At 35.4% G+C, this 20,061-nt stretch overlaps 1 protein-coding gene across 3 annotated transcripts in view; it reads left to right on the top strand.

Moving 5' to 3' along the window:
- The window catches only part of ced-6 (PTB domain-containing adapter protein ced-6), an 83,496-nt gene that overhangs the window by 50,762 nt on the left and 12,673 nt on the right, over window positions 1-20,061 (top strand). For all 3 annotated transcript variants that reach the window (XM_076132164.1, XM_076132162.1, XM_076132163.1), the window contains exon 2: window positions 18,314-18,431. In XM_076132164.1, coding sequence (XP_075988279.1) covers window positions 18,315-18,431 — 117 coding nt within the window. In that variant the 5' untranslated portion in view covers window position 18,314. The remainder of the gene's footprint in view (window positions 1-18,313; window positions 18,432-20,061) is intronic.

Genomic DNA, 20,061 nt, shown 5'->3' with positions numbered 1-20,061 from the left:
GGATAGTTTTGTGGTTAATCAGCATACCCAAATTGTAGTTTCAAATTAGATTTTACTGAATATTTTAGGTTATTTTAACTGCACGTTTGGCGCAGTGGCCGCGTGTGTTAGGTTCGAATCCCACCCGGGACAAATCTTTGTGTGGTGAGCACGAGTATTTGTTCTGAGCCTGGATGTTAATGTATCTATATTAGTAGGTATGAATTTAGAAGTATATAAGTATATTTATCAGTTATTTGGTTACCATAGTACAAGCTATGCTTAGTTTGGAATCAAATGACCGTGTGTGAGTTGTCCAATAATATTTATTATTTATTTTTGTAAAACGTGCGAGCAACGTCTTGCCATTCTGTCGGACTTGTTAATGTCCCACTGCTGGGCAAGGGTCTCCTCCCGTAATGAGGGAGGGGTTAGGCCTTGAGTCCACCACGCTGGACAAGTGCGGTTTGGGGACTTTGCATACCTTCAAGAACTGTTCTAAAGAACTTTTTGACATAGAAGTTTGCATCACGATGTTTAATAGAATTTTGTCTCAATACATCAGATAATCTTTTGAAAAAAGTAATATAATTACAGAAGAACAAAAAAAAAATCTGTTCTGATAAAAAGAGGCCTTCATTTTTGGAATAAGTTACTTATCTTTATGAAAGCACTCGAAAAAACAATAATTGTTTACCAAATACTTCGACCTTTGTACCCTAACGAAATATAAACATAAAATTGCATAATTAAAAAACGGAATAACACAGAGAAATAATAATTATGCGCAATGTCTACTGAACACGGTAATAATTATAATTAGCTCAAACAAAATATCTTTATAAGATAACCTACTTATTTATTATGTTCAATGGATACTGTGACCTAATTTTATTTAACTTTGTATTACCGAAATGTTTTATTTGTTTACCTTTGTTGTTTTGTAATTTATGCGAAATTAAATAAATTAGAAAATAATAACCCATTAACGTCCCACTGCTGGGCAAGGGTCTCCTCCCGGAATGAGGGAGGGGTTAAGCCTTGAGGCCCACGCTGGCCAACAGGGGGTTGGGGACTTTGCATACCTTCAAGAACTGTTCTAAAGAACTCTCAGGCATGCAAGATTGCATCACGTTTTCCTTCACCGTTGGAACAAGTGATAACTATTTCTAATACACACATAACGTCGAAAAAACATTGGTGTTCTGCCTCGGGTTCGAACATTGATAGCCAGCTATTAGCCAAATATAATATTTCCTTGGACAGGAGCTATATTTTTCAGACTATTAGAGTATTCCGACAAGCCTCTGGGGTCCGGGTAGAAGTGTATACGGCTGTTGGTCACGAATTCTGGAATTCGATTCCCGGATCGAGGCAAATAGTTTAGTATTTTCTAATTTGTATTAGAATATTTCTCAATGGTAACTCGGACTTTGGTACGGTGCCTGTCTGGTATAAATCAATAGACTCGCCCTCTATTACATGGGACTAACATAGAAAAACGTTGGGTATAAAAATGAAGTAATAAATAAAATTAAATGGTTAATGATTCTATTAATTAAAACAATAAACAATAATAATAATTAAGTGTCGTATCTGAGATCAAGTGCTACCTACTCTCCCACGGTAACGCAATGTCCGCCATTATCTATTATAGAAACATGACTTAATACTAACACATTAATACCTAGAATCGTGTTAAATTACGATTACTGTTTTTTTATATGATTTATGAACATAGTAGAAGCCGCCCGCGACTTCCTCCGCGTGGAAACCCTTCCCGTGTAAATCCCGATCCCTCGAAAACTCCGGGATAAATAGCCATTGTGTTATTCTGGGTCCTCAGCTACCTACATACCAAATTTCATCGTAATTGGTTCAGTAGTATTTACGTGAAAGAGTAACAAACATTCATACATACTCACAAACTTTCCATTCCATTTATAATATTAGTAGGATAGCAACTTGCCATTTCCCATTAAGATATTAAGAAATCCATCCATACTAATATTATAAATGCGAATGTAACACTGTCTGTCTGTCTGCTACTCAATTACGCCTAAACTACTGAACCAATTTGCATGAAATTTGGTATGGAGATATTTCGATACCCGACAAAGGACATAGGCCACTTTTTACCCGGAAAAATTACGCATATTGGGAAAATTAAGGTGGCAGACGAAGTCGCGGGTAAAAGCTAGTCTTTATGTATATAATTCTTCTGTAAGTGTGTATGTCACTGAACTTCTCTTAAACGACTGGACCGATTTTGATGAAATTTTTTGTGTGTGTTCAAGGGGATCTGAGAATGGTTTAGATTCACAATTTTGTCCGCTGGACAATGTTTTTTTGACGTGTAGACAGGACAACGTCTGTCGGGTCCGCTAGTTATCTATAAAATCTAATAATATTCTCAATAGATCTCGTTGCGTTTTTCCTACAAACGGAAGCGTGAGTTACGTGCACCTTGCCTCCCACTTAGACACTTACATAAGTCTTCGTAACCGGTTAGCTTTATAACGATTATTACCGATTTACGCACGCCACGTTATTTGGTTACAATATTCACTAAATAATTGCTTGTTGTTATTGTCAAAATAGCCCAGAGCCACCGCTCACTGGTCGGTAAACGATCTGTTGTTTAAGCAAACTTTGGCGCGGTTATTTCATAGATGGGTAACCGCATATTTAAACTGGGCGTCTCCGTGCTTCGGAGAGGACGTCAAAAGTCGGTCTCGGTTGTTGTCTAATAACAGTCGTTAAGCCACATCAAAGGCCTTCGGGCGGCTTGAACAACTTTGACACTAGATTGACCACTAACCATACAATAAGAAGAAGATTGTCGAAATAAAGTTGTAACCGGCGGTCCTGTATGACAAGATGTATGGATATGAATGAAGCAAGGGAAGTTTGTAAGGATCGTACCAAGTGACGTTCTTTGGTCTCTGTCTACTCATAGAGCAGTACATCCTTATTTGTTTTTGTTCTTTGTGCTATTTAAGTGTTTATTTGGACTATGTATTCTTATGTATTTTTATGATTGTTACAGGTAATAAAAAAAATCCATGGTGTGTCAAAATTTTTGCTAAGAAAGCCTTCTTTGGATAAGCAAGAGCTTATTTTATATTGATACTAAGGTAATATCGTTTAATTTTAAACTTAATAATGCATTTCTCTCACTTATACTCTTGCGTTATTATTTTGTAGTGGCAACACAAAATTATAAAGAATATTTTCAACTTGCAACCCTACTGAACTCAAAATATGGCCATATAAAAGATAAGCCCTACGCATCTTGTTTTTAACTTAAATAACATAAAATCATGTAGACTATAAATAGAACTGCACCGGCGAGGAATTCGCGGATCGCCACCATTTTAATTTTTAAAACACTTTTGTACTACATCTCGCAATTTTATGAGCCTTATAAAATGCGTTTTATTTATTTTTTTGTTCTTTTGCCTTCTTGTTTATAGTTTCTCGTGACCAAGAGTATGTAGTATATTCTACCAGCAAAGTCAGTGCTATTGGTCTTTTCTAATTTATATAAGACTAGCCGACACGCGCTACTTCGCTTGCGTCACATAAGAAAGACCGCATTTTTGAACTGAGCGTCTCCGTGCTTCGGAGGGCACGTAAAAAGTTGGTCCCGGCTGTTGTCTACTAAGATAATAGTCGTTAAGTCCTGTCAAAAGCCTTTCGGGCGGCTTGAACAACTTTGACACTAGGTTGACCACTAACCATACGATAGATAGATGTAATGGCAGTAAGGTAGTTAATATCTCCACAATTTTATTGTAAGAAATCAAGCACAGTACAATCAGTCTACTTTTACTGGCACAGTTATGATGTGTTAGAATTTGTTTCCCACAATCTGTTTCACTTTTACTAGAGCAATCGTAAACGCAGTTACCGTACTGTTCGCGTGATTAAACTCATATTGGTACTCTCTCTGATCATCGGACTTCTCTTTCACTCGACTGTTTTAAAAGAGACGTATTTTTTAACTGTGCATCTTAAAACGTCAAATTTTTATTTGACTTTGACAGTTGCATAGTATTTTTTTGTTTTGTTCTATTTTTTGTGGTATAAATAAGTGCTTACTGCTTTCAATGTGAAAGAATGTCATTTTATTAGAGATAAAAAATAATTAGAAATAAAAATTAATTGGCATTTAAATATAACGCTGAACTGCCCAGTATGGGGATTTAAAAGTACATAGTAATTGGACTGAAATAGTACCAATAGGTTTCTTAAACACTGTTTTAATTGAATAAGAAATCAACTAAACAAAATAATATAAAAATCATCTCTATAGTTTTTTTACATTAGTTATAAAACATCATGTTGGACTTTAAGCTATCCACTTAGATACCTTTTATGCAAATACAACAAAACAAATAAATGCATTTATCTTTAAAATTAAATGCACAAATAAAACAAAGTCCATCATCAAACCATAGACAAATATTATTGACATTGTTTATTTTTATATGTCATATGGCAATGACACCAAAGTCATTCAGCCAAGTAAGCAAATAACGATTATTTAATCGATAAATATTATGATTGTGCATTTTCAAAAGTCAATGTCAATTATGTTCAAACAATGATTATGACGTCGTGGCTTATGACTTTATGACACCAACTTAATTTAATATAAATGAGCCTGGCAGATCTGAGAGGCTATCACACGTCTCAGTTCACAACTAATTGAAAGCCACTGTACTGTACATTGTTTTATCCATTGGAGTGATTTACACGTTACATCAAAGCAGTAATATATATTCCATAGTAGCTCTCAATTTGACGTACACTAGTTGTCAACTAAGATATATGATAAGGCCGCTGTATAAATTCCAAAATTTATTGCTGATTTTTTTGTTCCCGATAGAGTCTAGAACTACTGAAATGATTTTCAGGCAGTTCACCCTATTTTGATAGAGTGATTTCCGAAGAAGGTTTCTATCATAACTACGTACAAATATTTGTATATTCAGTGAACTTTTATTATAAGACCCATGTCTGTCTTTGCCTAGGCAAGGGTCCCCTTCCGAGGGAGAGAGGCTTTAGGCCTTGAGTCCACCACGCTGACCAAGTGCGAGTTGGAGACTTTGCATGCCTTTTAAAAATGTGTTAAAGAACTTTTAGGCATACAAGGCGAAGTAAAAATATTATCGTATAATTAGGATAAAAATAGATGCTACAGTCAACCTAGGTAACTTTCAATCAACACATTTATTGAAAGGTTTATTTTAGTTTTGCAAACTTTTAGCAATTGTGTTGGTTTCATATGAAAAAATAATCGAAGCTAGTTCATATTCCCATTGTCAATGTTACCCAAATGATTCAAAGTTACCCATATTGACCTTACTGCAATTGATCTTTTAATACCTAGCAGGAAAATTAACAAGGATAAACTTCAGAATTTCCCACAAACCACATAATAATATCTACTTTTTATTATGCCTACGATGATGCACAATTTTTACGTAGCTTATTTTCATACAAGAGGCTTGTAAAAAGAAGTTGAATCAATGAGTTGGTAAAACCCTGTTAAAGGCGCTTAAACTGCTTTAATAAAGGGCACGGATTTCCAGTCTTGTCCTAAGATGTCTAGATTTTAAGGTTTCTTTCGTTCTAACATAAAAGGCCTCTCTTATTTAAGTCTCTTTTTTTTTCTTTACAAATTATTGCCTTCTTCTGCTAGGAAAATGACTTAGTGTATCTAAAAACTGAAATATCTACCTTGGTGGCTATGTTTTTGACTAGTTCTTCCATTTGGTTGTTTAACATTTAAAGGGCTCCCTAACAATAATATATAAGGTGTTACGTGCCATTGAGATTTTTGTCTGAAAATAATAGAGCATAAAGTAGATATTAAATTAAAGCGAAAAATCAAACAAACCCACGACATAAATCTAGTTGTTTCAAAGGCATTCAGTCTATGCAACTATTGAAAGACTGTGTAGTACTCCAACAATGTTGCCAGTTATGAAATAAATTATTTATGTTGCAACACTATAATTAATGGTAATTATTAATTAATGTTATAAAATATTTGTTATAGTCTGAATAATATCTTGTACGCATTGTTGCTATGAGGATAATGCTAACCACATTTCTTGAACAGTAATATTATTAATCTGTAGTTAGTTACTTATACCTACTGAGAATTAACTCAATAGACTATCAATAACAAAGGAAATCTTTATTTCTTTATGAGTAAAACTATAAGTAAAGCAAAATGTCCTAATTACGATTCATCATCAGCCTAGCCTTTCTTCCAACTATGTTGGAGTCGGCTTCCAGTCTCACTGGATGCAGCTGAATACCAGTATTTTACATGGAGCGACTGCCTATCGGACCTCCACAACCCAGTTATCGTGTTACAACCCAGGTAATTGGGTTGTGGAGGTCCGATAGGCAGTAGCTCCGTGTAAAATACTGGTATTCAGCTGCTTTGCTTGGTCGCATAAGAGAGAATGGGTCATATTTTTCCCCATTTTTGTAACATTTTTTACTGGTACTCTGCTCCTTTTGGTCGTAGCGTGATGATATATAGCCTATAGCCTTCCTCAATAAATAGGCTATCCAACACTAAAATTATTTTTCAATTCGCACCAGTAGTTCCCGAGATTAGCGCGTCCAAACAAACTCTTCAGATTTATAATATTAGTATAGATGATTAGATTCCTTTGTCAACTGCTAAAAAATACAGAATAAATCCAAGTTCAGTTATTTTACATGTAACATACGCTTTTAATCTGTTAGTTTAACAACCAGCCATACATCGGCTAATCTCACGATCACAAAGCGTTCCATACATATTTTATGTATGACGCATAATGTCAACACACCTTACTTCTACCATTAAACTAACAAACAAATAAATGCACTATACATTGCTGACTCAATACCAAGTTTACTTTAACACGTTCTTTACTAACAGGCAATGGAATATACACATTTGAAAAGTTACAATTTGCGTGTTCTATTCTCCCGCGCGAAATGTGCATTTGAATTTAGAATTTGGATAAACGTTTTGTTTATGCAACCATTATTTTAGGTTTGCGCTTTCGTAATTCGTATTTGGTTGAAATATTTGAGTCTATTTCAGTTTAGATGCATGGAGGAAACCGGTCCGTTTAGTTTTTGCTCTGAGACTGGTAACAAAAGTGCAGACCTCTACGATGACGAAGCGTTTCTTGGGAATTTATTTAGATTCTTTAGTAAATACAAAGGTGTTTTCGTTATATCTAGAAACTTAACTTCGTATTGCATAGATATTGTTTATTTATAGATTTATGTTAACTTTAATAACTGTTTGAATGCCAGTTAATTTAAAAAAGTAGACGTACATTTTTTTTTATCTTTTCAAACGTTCCATTGCACTCAAGATATAAAAAATATTATTAAAACTTTGTTGGTGTCAAAAATTACTATTATTGTTTTAATTGCTTCTACTCACTTAATAAATATTAATTGCTTAGTAATTTTAACTTGATTGTTTCAATGTAACATTGACCAACAGGAAAATAAATAACATCTTCATATTTTTTTATTATATTTATCGATACGTTTCATTGGAATCGTTGAAGGAAACTGGGTAAATACGGACGTCGGACTTTTGAACACAAAAATTATATTGTTTTGAAGTTTTCCTTGATAAAACATTAAGAAGTTTTGCTTTATCTATACTAATCTATACTATCTATACTAATATTATTCAGCTGAAGAGTTTGTTTGTTTGAACGCGCTAATCTCAGGAACTACCGGTCCGATTTGAAAAATTCTTTCAGTGTTAGATAGACCATTTATCGAGGAAGGCTTTAAGCTATATAACATCACGCTACGGTCATTAGGAGCGGAGAAGCAACGAAAAATGTTACAAAAACTGGGAAAATTTTGACTCATTCTCTTAGGTGACGCAAGCGAAGTTGCGCGGGTCTGCTAGTAGATACATAAAATCATGCCTTTTTTCCATAGAGATAAGTGGAGATTTTACTCCGTGTTCCGTCCATATTCGAAAGACACGTCAAATTGTGGGTCCCGGCTGCCATTTTCAAAGATCTTTGACAGTCGTTAACAGTAGTCAGAAGCTTGAAAGTCTGACAACCAGTCTTACCGAGGGGTATCGTGTTATAACCCAGGTAACTGGGTGGTGAAGGTCCGTAAGGCAAGGATTTTCTCCCGCAAAGACGGAGACGTTAGGCCTTAAGTCCACCACGTTGGCCAACTGCGGGTTGGGGACTTTGCATACCTTCAAGAGCTGTTTTAAAGAACTCTCAGACATGCAAGGATGCATCACGATGTTCTCCTTTATGTTAGAACGAGTGATAATTATTTCTAATACACACATAACTTCGAAAAGTCAGTGACGTGTTTGCAGGTTCGAAGCTGCAACCAGAGACAAATCTTTGTGTGATGAGCACAAGTATTTGTTCTGAGCCTGGTTGTCAATTTATCTATATAAGTATGTATTTAGAAGTATATAAGTATGTTTATCAGTTATTTGGTTGCCATAGTACAAGCTCGTTAGGAATCATATGACCGTGTGCGAGTTGTCCAATAATATTTACTATTTTGTTGAATAATTGTTAGATCCAATCAGATTCTCGACTCGATACTAAGCCGTAGTAAAAACAAAATGGAGTAGCCTATCCGCAAAGCGTGTCACCATCTTGTATTCTGCGAACATGTTAAAAGCACAGTTGGAGTCTATGAGTTGTCTCATACAAACTACTTGTCTCTGGTTTTCCTGACAGGACAGTTTGCAATCACCTAGTCTCAGCCGCGTCCGGTGTCTGTGTGTGTGTGTATGTGTGTGTGCGTTATGCAAGCTTTAGTGATGCGATGTTGAGGTATCGATGTCGATGGACATGCCAAAAGGATAATAGTGGAGGTCTGGGCTTCGTAAAAATTTGATGTGTCAAATTCCCGAATCCGTAATATAAATATTAGGGGTTTTTTAATACATTTATTAGTCTTAATACATTATCTAATAGACTAGTCAAAAAAATGTATAGCTTTCAATGCAATGCATTACTAAGTTTTTAAGGTAACAAAGGATTAACATAGGTACTCTCAACCAAAAAATGAAATGAGTACCCGTTTGAAAAACTACTATTATGCTATTATAAGTCAATATTTTACTGAAGGTTGAAGCGCATATTACTGAGCTATTATCATGAGTTATTCATATTTTATTATTGAATGAATATAATCCATTGTCAATATTATATTAATACGTTAAGAATGGACATGTTTTTCATTTCTATTACTTAAGACTTTTGACCGAACGAAAATATGAATAAACAATAATATTATGATTATGAAATAGATTTAAAATCTGTTGAAAGAATACAAAAAGTTCAACGAACGTAATTTTGCATAAATTGTTGTTACATGTATGCAAAACAATGTAAAAATAAGTGGAAACTTGTTTTTTGATATTATAATTAATTTAAATAACAAGATTTGTACATTATAGCTTAAATAATCATGAATTATGAGTTTCTGATCGCTTCTTATGACAAACCGGATGGATTTCCTTAAAACCAATTTAAGCAGACTTTAGTTAATAATTTCTGTCGAACTCATTCAATAAATGCTTATGGTTTGCACTTAATTTATACAAATTTATACTAAGATTGTAAACGCAATAGCGTTCTTTAAACATGCTATATACTATCATGTTTTAGTGTACTTTATTCATTGTCTGTGATTAACACTACCTTAAGAAATCACATATTATCACACTACGATGTCAATTTGCTCAATAAATTAACCGTTGATGGCGATAATTTATCCAAAACTTTAATATTTCTTGATATTTACACAAACATTACAAACTTACGCAGTCTGATTAGTAACACAGTGTTTTGTCGCTTTTAATCAAGTTTTAAACTGTACTTAAATATAATGAACACTGGAAAGACAATTGAATTAACATGAATTTTATAAAAAAAATACTATTTTTTTGTACCAAAACTTAGTATAAAAAATTCCTAACTATCGACATCACCCCATCACTACAGTATACAAGTGTGAATGAACGTCAGTTGCGTCAGTGTGCGTCTGTGCGCGTGTGTGCGACGCGCCGTGTCACTCCGTACTTAGTACGGAACTCGCCCGCCATCCACGATCACGTAACGACACAACCACCGTACACACAACACACTATTATAGACCCTAAAGTTTTAAACATAAGGTCTAATTCTTCCTGAGTGGTCCCAAAGAACAATGCTCGGATCTCCGCGACTTGTTTCAACTTTTTGAACTTAGAACACAGTTGATATTCGCTTGTTTATTCGTAGTGTCATAAGAATTGTCTGTTGTGGCAATTTGAACTTTGTTTTTATTGGAATAAGATAGGTTTCAGTTTGCAGTTTTATTGCTAAAACGAGATACTTGGAGATGGGATGTTTTAAGCGTTTGTTAATGAGTCACACCAATGATTTTTGTTATGAGCATATTTAAAAACTAGGTACTTCAAGGATAAAAAATCTGTTTTTATTTTTTTCGTATCTTCAAAAATGACCGAGATATTAAACGTCAAAGTATGGCCTTCGCGCCAAACTCCGGCGAAGCGGCCGCACGGACGTGTGACGTCATCTCACGACACTGCTATTTCGTCAGTACTTGCCGATACCTACATAGGCTCGTTGTGCTCTCGCGGTTTCGCTTTAAATAATTTGTTTTGCTTATAGGGGACAAACAAAATGATTAGAAAATATTGTATTGTTCCTATGTGTACTAACTCCAGTGAAAAAACACCCCAAAAATTGTTTTTTTCTGTACCATGTAAACTGTTTTATATTTTTGCAAAAGACACCTAATCTAAAACTTAAAGCCCGGTTCTGATACTGTCAAGCGCAAATGTTAAATAGAAGTTTATTGCCTTTTGAACACTTCCTCAAGATCAAGATGCCATATCATGTTCATACATACCTAGCAATGAACTTTTACCTAACAGTTGATACTATTTAATAAGCAGTTCAATGACCTCACAGGCGGCGGCGAGCCGAGCGCGGCGGTTGAGTTGGCGTTGGTTTTTTGTTTTGAAAAAAGAACCCATGTTTATTAAATCTAATAATATCAAAATTAAAATGTTAGTTTAAAAGTTCTCATTACACACCCAATCATATAAGACTACCTACCTACAGAGTAGATTCATGCGTTCATATGATAGCCATCAACCTGACTAAAGTCAGAGGCAGGGGTGACAACTTTTTTTTTTATAATATTATTTTAAAACTATGTTTTCCAAAGGAGAATGGGCACTCCTGGGCGGTCGGCGGCCATTAATGAAAGTAGTGTCAAATTAAAGTTATGATAACTAGGAACAACTTTTACTAAGAACGTTTCGCTGCAATCCTTTCAGGAAACAATATATTGACATGTAAATATAATGGAATTTCATAGAATAAATACAATTATTTCGTGTCTGTAATGCTTTTAATGTTGTGTAATAACGTTACATCTTCTTATAACGATTGCAATGCCATCAAAATGAACTATAATCGTAACTCGTATCTATCTATCATATGGTTCACCTACTTTCAAAGTTGTTTAAGCCGCCCGAATGTTATCTTAGTTGACAACAACCGGGACCGACTTTTTACGTGCCCTCGGAAGCACGGAGAAGCTCAGTTCAAATACCACAATGCGGTCACCCATCTATAGAATGACCGCGCCAACGGTTGCTTAACCAAAGCTCAACGGTGAGCGCAACTGGCTATAAACGCCTCGTTTTTAAGCTGAGCATTCAAGACAGATAAGTCGTCTCAGTGAATATATTATAGAAGAGCAAGATGTTTACTTGTTACGATATTTATATATTTACATGTTATGATTGTTCGAATATTAATAATGTCTACATTTGTATGCAATAATATGAATAGTACTTTTTATTTAATCTCCGAATATAAGCCAAAAATATGTTTTTATACTATTAAAAGTGCTCAAAAACAAAAATGTTTTTTGTTCGTCATATAAGTGCGTCGCGGCAATAAAACTTCTACACGGTAATTATAGGACTAAACTACATTAAAAAACAAAAAATCAAGTTTGGCCGCGGATCGCCCAGGCTCCATACTATTTTGCCCATTCTCCTTTACACTTGGTAGGTACGTAACACTCATTATTTGTAATGCCAGTTCTAACAAACTTTCAATTTTATTGTTAACTACACACAAAAATATTATTAGTAGTATTTACGAGTTCAACTTTCTTTACCTGGGTCTAGTTGATGATTGTGTGCGTGGCGATCGAGATCGAGGATATCTTATTTTACAAAAAACACGATGATTAAATTTATAACACATACACATACTCAGACTTATTAAATATTAAATGCAAATCACCTTTCAAATCAAAACTCCGCATCACCCGCAGTCGAACAAGCGTGTCTGTTGCGTCGTGACGTCAGCGCATAGCGCGCGAAGCAACGCAAATTTAAAAAAGCAGTGAAACTTTATAACGCTGTAACTTCGGTAATTTTGATCCGATTTTGATAAAACAAAAACTATTATTATCAGCATAAGTACACAAATTAAATGCAGTATGTTTAATAGTCATATTTTGATGTGCTGGTGTGACTCATTGTTTTAGTCAATTTTTTGGCGCTATTTCTATCGAGATGTGTTTCTAAATAGTTTTTTTTGATGTCGAGAATGTTCCATGCTTGTTAAATACAATATTTGGACGGTTTAATTGAGCTTTTTTATAAGAAAATATTATCCAAAGACTTGGTTGATTAAAAATTCGTCTTTCTTCCGAAAACTTTGGAGCTAACGACCGAAAAAACTATCTCTAAAATGTATAAAATTGTTATCTTGGATTTTAGTAAACTAACATAAAGTTAAGTGCGAAAAAACTATAAAAACAAGTTCATCTACGAACAGAAAATGCATTTTATTACTAAGGTTAAGTCAGGTCAAGCAAAAAGGTTGAGAAAAGTAATAGGTAATCTGTTGATTTTCTTATAATAAATGTATATTTTTCAGCTCTCCATCCCAAAAAAAGGTAAATTTTGGATATTAAATTACGGTCCAAAATGGTATTTACTTTTTTGATATTTTGTCATTCACACCCATCTTCAACCATCACAATCCACAGTAAAACAACACATTAATTGTATCTAATTGCAAATAATCGCTGTGTTTTCCGACATTTTTAATTATTATCACAAAATCTTTTATTCTCGGTGTTGTACGTTGTTATAATTATATGTAATTTCGCGTGTGGCAACCCTGGGCTACACGGAAATGTTGCGTCACATCATTGTCTTGTATATAGTTCGTTATGTGACATCACTATTCATGTATGTGTGCGTGATGATTCTTTTGCTTGCGTAAAATAATCTTGCAAGATTTTTGCGGCAACTTAATTGGCAAGAAATAACTAATTTATCGGAGTAAAAAGTATCATATGTGTTCATTCAGGTTGTAAACTATCTCCTTGCTAAATTTAACCTAATTCTATTTAGTAGTTTTTTTGTTAAATAGTTATAGACGTCCATATAGTTTCCCCATCGGAACTATCATTTTTTCACATAAGCCATGTCGAAGGCCTTCAAGCACCTTGAACAACTTTGACACTAGGTTGACTACTAACCATACGATGAATGAACGAACCTCTAGTTTTTCATCATTAATATTATATCCTATTTTTCTAACTTTAAACAATTTAACCGGGGATATTTTTCTACAGATTCTAAGCTTTCTTTTTGATAGAAAACTGCAAAAAATCAAATCAATACGAAACAAAACACGGTATACCTATCTAATACTAAAAAACTCTTTAGTCCAAAGAAACCAAAATAAATTGTACTTCTAAAAAATGCAGTTTTTCAATAAAAAATATCTTTTCGCCAAAAAAACCTAAGCAATTAGCATTTAATTTGTTAAATACTAGTTAATTCACAAGACGGAAACACTCACGGAACCAGCTATCGGAACACAAAGGTCAGACGTACTATACAGTATCAATAACAAAGTAATACACAATTTTGTATTCACAACACATAGTACTCAAGGTTTTATACTGACAGAGTGATGAACTTATTGCAGATAATATAACAGAGCCTAAACTTGAATTATAATCTAATTAAAATCATAAAAAGCAATATAAGGTCCCTATATAAAACTCTTCCGTTACTGACTGACTGATGGACAACGCACAGCCGAAACTACTGAGCGTACAAACTTGAATTCGGTATGCAGATTCCTTAGGAAAGATAGAGGAGCACTAAAACTGCTTCCGTGGCGCAGTGGTTTAGGTCACCGCGCTGCTACCATTGCGTCGGGAGGTCGTAGGTTCGATTCCTACACGCGAAACAATTATTTTTGCGATCCGCAAATAATTGTTTCGGGTCTGATTGTACTTTGTGTCCGTTGTTTGTACGTTTTTAAAAGTCCCTGTGACACAAGGGCAATTCTTAGCGCGGGAGTTGTCTTTTTTAAAACTTTGACTGTTTTCGTTCACATTGTACCTCAAGATTTAGTATAATTACATCTCATAGTAAAAAGCCAAATAATAAAAAAATCTCAGCAATCGTACATTTTGTGTTGCCAATCACAAAAACAATTCTAAATGAGGAGAAGTGTCGGTGTTGCAAGCTTCCTATGAACGATTACAACATGTCCGTGCAATCAAGTTGTTGCCACACTATTAGTTACTATTTAAATTAACTATTTATTTGCTATTTATTGCTAATTACATTTATTTACTAACCAAAGTTGACTGAGTGTAAATATTTGTCTCCCAAGCAAATGGTTCAGGGTCCGAAACCTAGATAACGCACAAAATTTTACCCTGGTAGAACTTTCATTTTCATCCCCTACAACTTTTTGAACCGATTTTCATCAAACACGTCTAAGAATACTCGCACATAAGTAACCTTTAATAAAAAAAACTAAATTGAAATCACTGCATCCGTTCGGGAGTTATGATGCCACAGACAGACAGACACGACAACTTATAACACCCCTCTTTTTGCATAGGGGGTTAATAAGGCGAGGTGAAGCGGTTAATAAAGCGCCAAGCAGTTATCTCATTACTTATTTGTATGTTTGTAAAACCTGCTACTAAACCATCAATAAATACAAGAAATAATTCACAACAACAATATGTATGTGTTTCTAAGTACGTAAATAAATGAGGCAGCATAATTACAAGAGCAGCGTCCTTGACTGATCGTGTCTGATCATCCGATAAACGCGGCCGATTAATAAACGAGCACCTACTGCGTGCCGTGTGGAATATCACGAACATACATACATACATATATACATCTATACTAATATAATAAAGCTGAAGAGTTTGTTTGTTTGTTTGTTTGTTTGTTTGTTTGTTTGAACGCGCTAATCTCAGGAACTACGGGTCCGATTTAAAAAAATCTTTCAGTGTTAGATAGCCCATTTATCGAGGAAGACTATAGACTATATAACATTACGCTACGGTCATTAGGAGCGGAGTAGCAACGAAAAATGTTACAAAAACGGGGAAAATTTTGACCCATTCTCTTAGGTGACGCAAACGAAGTTGCGCGGGTCAGCTAGTAATAAATAAATTTAACCCATTACTGTCCCACTGCAGGGCAAGGGTCTCCTCCCGTAATGAGGAAGGGGTTAGGTCTTGAGTCCACCACGCTGGCCAAGTGCGGGTTGGGGACTTTGCATGCCCTCAATAAATGTATTAAACAAATTTTAGGCATGCAAGGTTTCCTCACGATGTTTTCTTTTACCGTTGGAGCATGTGACAATTATTTCTAATACACACATAACTTCGAAAAGTCATTGGTGTGTTGCCTCGGGTTCGAACCTGCGACCACTTGCATGGGAGGTGTCAATTTATACCACTCGGCTACATACATACCTACATAGGTACATCACATATTATTATACTAGCTTTTACCCGCGATTTCGTCCGCCACCTGAATTTTCCCATGGAAATGCGTCATTTTCCCTGGGTAAAAAGTAGCCTATGTCCTTTTTCGGGTATCGAAATATCTTCAAACCGAATTTCATGCAAATTGGTTCAGTAGTTTAGGCGTGATTGAGTAACAGACAGACAGACAGAGTTACTTTCGCATTTATAATATTTAAGTCTGGATACCTAACACGCATACCTTACTAATATGTATAAAAACATCGTTCTTATGTCACATTTAAAGACTGCAAAACGAATAATTTGTTTAGGTCAAAAATTGGTTAAACACTGCCCGAAGTATGTGTAAGATGGACAATGCTGCAAAAGGCTAACTTCCAATCTTCTTCTTCTTATCGTATGGTTAGTGGTCAACCTAGTATCAAAGTTGTACAAGCCGCCCGAAGGCCTTTGACGTGCCTGAACGACTATTCGTTAAGCCACGTTACGACGACTTCTTAATTCCTAACAACCGGGACTATTAACGTGCCCTCCGAAGCACGGAGACCCTCTATTCAAATACCACTATGCGGTCACCCGGCTATGGAATAACCGCTTAAGTTTGCTAAACTCACAGAATTGCTCTTGTGTAGCAGGGACTTTTACAAACATACAAACAACGGACACAAAGTACAACCAGACCCGAAACAACAATTCATTGTTCGCACAAATAATAATTCTGTGTGAGAATCAAACCCATAACTCCCGACGCAATGGTAGCGACGTGGCTACCTAAAACGTAGTTGCACTGTGTACGAAGGGCCTAACTCTTAGTTATTCTTATGCACGACTATTAATTTCACAATAATATCCGCATCTTGAAACCGGTATAAAACAGCATCATTAAACACATATTCTCAATAAATTATATAAAAACATTGACGTCTTCCACACACGATCTTATTTTAATAATGATATTTATGTAATCAAATACATAGAATTATGTGCACGTGCATTAGTATATAATGCTCTATGGAAAGAAAAATAAACCATATTAATATGAAGTTAATTAAAATTATATATATAGCTTACGTTAGGTAACAAACTAAAGGTATAGTAACGTAGAGTAAGTAATACTTTAGGAGCGAGAATAAGCAATTTAACAACAGCATAGCGATTTCCCAAGTTAAGCTACACTTGCCTAGGTTAGTCACTGGATGGGTGACCATATTATACGTAACGAGCTCCTTCATGTTTCGAAGAGCACTTTAAATGGTGGGTCCCGGCTGTCATTTTCAAAGATCTTTGACAATCATTCCCAGAATCGGAAGCTTGAAAGTCTGACTATGAGTCCTACCGGTAGGTATCGTGTTAAAACACAGGTAACTAGGTTTTGGAGGTCCGATAGGCAGTCGCTCCATGTAAAATACTGGTGTTCAGCTGCATCCGGTAAGACTGGAAGCCGACTCCAACATAGTTGGAAGAAAGGTCAGACTGATAGTGCCGTCCGAAGCGATAAATACGAATAATTAGAATCAATATGTTATTCCACAGTTACATTTCAAAGTTAATGACTCAAACAGAACTTAAATTGTTACAACTCTATGTAATAACGTAAGCTAGGTATGTTTCCAACGTAATTTTTATTTCATAATTTTTCCACTATTTTTACATAAGTAAGAATTCTTGCTATATTGTACGGAATGGAATAATACGAGTAATATATTTCTTTATAGTTTTATTATTATACAAGTTAGTAAACAAAGTAGACGCGTTTTATGACAATATATTTAATTAGTGAAACTAATTTTTATGAGAAGATAATTGTGTTTAAAATGTGATTTAAAAAGTTGAATGAAAACAAGCTTTAATTTTGATTAAACAACTGTGACTCGAATCTCTATACTTTGGGTTAATTTTGATGAGGTATTCGCATTTTGCAGCACAAGCTCTGCCTAGTTTGGAATCAAATGACCGTGTACGAGGTGTCCAATGATATTTAATTATTTATTTTATTTTTATAACTGTGGAAAACAGTTTCAGATATTACCAGTGTTATCTTCAATCATTTCTAAAACACCACCTCTGCATAAAAAAAACATTCTTTTGCCGCCGACTTTAAACGGATAAAGAGTTTGACTACAAAACAATTATTGGCGGTTCGAAACAATATCGTACCATATAAAAAGATTTAAATAAAATATTAAATAAATATTATTGGACAACTCACACACTTATTATTATTATTATTTGAAGGTATGTATAGTACCCAACCCGCAATTGGCCAGAGCGTGGTGAATTTAAGGCCTAACCTCTCCCTCATTACGGGAAGAGACCCTTTTCCAGCAGTGGAACATTAAAAGAGTAAATTTATTATTATAAAAATAGAGCCCACTAGTCTACCGCGCCCTACAAGCGTTTATATGATAACAAAGGTATTAATCTGTTTGTGTTGTTCCAGAATGTCGACCCTGCTGTTCTGGCAGGGTAAGGGCAAGGCGAACGGCGCGCCCAACGGCCGCAACTGGATCCACGCGCCCGACGCGCTCGTCAAGGGACATGTCGCTTATCTTGTCAAGGTAAGGCTCATTTTGTTATAAATGACCAACTTTTTGGAATACAGTGATTGCCTTTTCTAAGCAGACATGCAATGTCCGTTGCAGCACATGCTCTGTCCACTTTTCCGCGATATCGCCCGTTCTTTTTAGACCAAAAGCTTGTCTCTTTTTCTGGACAATTGTAAGTTATTGTTTCAAAACCTTTTCTGAAAGCTCACAATAGATTTGTAAAAGTTAATTATATATCTTTGCTTCGTTTCTTAGATATATTCTTCCGATCGCTTCGAAGAAAGATTTCTGCTTTTGTTTGTCAAATAATTTAAAACTAATTCCTGTAGATATACGTGCCTCGGAAAGCATGACATATATTTATTACTAGCTGACTCGCGCAACTTCGCTTGCGTCACATAAGAGAGAATGGGTCAAAATTTTCCCCGTTTTTGTAACATTTTTCACTGGTACTCTGCTCATATTGGTAGTAGCGTGATGATATATAGCTTATAACCTTCCTCGATAAATGGTATATCTAGCACCGAAAGAATTTTTCAAATCGGACCAGTAGATCCTGAGATTAGCGCGTCCAAACAAACAAACAAACAAACAAACTCTTCAGCTTTATAAGATTAGTATAGATGAATACTGAGTCTTTCCTTTTAAATTCTCGGAAAAAACACGACCTTTTCAGAAACTAAGAAACAACTCCTCCGTACATAAGCTAAGCCGTTAAAGCCTTCGTAACATAAACCACACGTTACATAGGATGTTAGAAGTAAACAATAGTATCAGCTGTGATAAGTGATAACATATCAGCGCACGTGCTACAGATGTGGGGGGCGGAGACAATATGGCTCTTTGTTTGTTTTGTACAATAGATTAGGACTTTAGGAACATAGTTTGAATAATAATAGGCGCCTATAGCCAGTTCCGCTCACCGGTCGGTAAACGATCTGTGGGTTAAGCAAACCTTAGCGCGGTCATTTCATAGATGGGTGACCGTATAGTGGTATTTGATCCAGGCGCCTCAAAGCTTCGGAGGGCACGTAAAAAGTCGGTCCCGGTTGTTGTCTACTAAGATAACAGTCGTTAAGTCACGTCAAAGGCCTTTCGGGCGGCTTGAACAACTTTGACACTAGGTTGACCACTAACCATACGATAAGAAGAAGAATAATAAAGGGTAGGTTCGGGGCTTAAACGAAGGTTCAGCGATAGCCGAATGATCATACAAGCAAGGTTTCGCCTCGCGCCGTAATTGAATATCAGCTAGGAAGACATTTTTTTTTTAACCCTTTACTGTCCAGGGCAAGGGTCCCCTCCCGAACGAGGGGGAGGGGCTAGGCCTTGAGTCCACCACACTAGTCAAGTGCAGGTTGGGAACATTGCATGCCCTCAAAAAATGTATTAAACAAATTTTTAGGCATGCAATGCATTACGATGTTTTACCGTTATAGCAAGTGATTATTTCTAATACACACATAACTTCGAAAAGTCATTGGTGTGTTGCCTTAGGTTCGAACCTGCAACCACTTCCGTGGGAGGTTCTAGCTTAAACCACAAATATTATAAATACCGAAAAGACTAATAACATTTTACTTAACCCGGCAATCAAACTCACAACCTCGCTAACAACACTACCTTTTACACTCTTTATCAT

The sequence above is a fragment of the Anticarsia gemmatalis genome, chromosome 27 (genome assembly GCF_050436995.1).
Source record: "Anticarsia gemmatalis isolate Benzon Research Colony breed Stoneville strain chromosome 27, ilAntGemm2 primary, whole genome shotgun sequence".
NCBI classification, from domain to species: Eukaryota; Metazoa; Arthropoda; class Insecta; order Lepidoptera; family Erebidae; genus Anticarsia; species Anticarsia gemmatalis.
The sequence above is the reverse complement of the archived record's forward strand: the minus strand, read 5'-3'. Positions and strand labels throughout refer to the sequence as shown.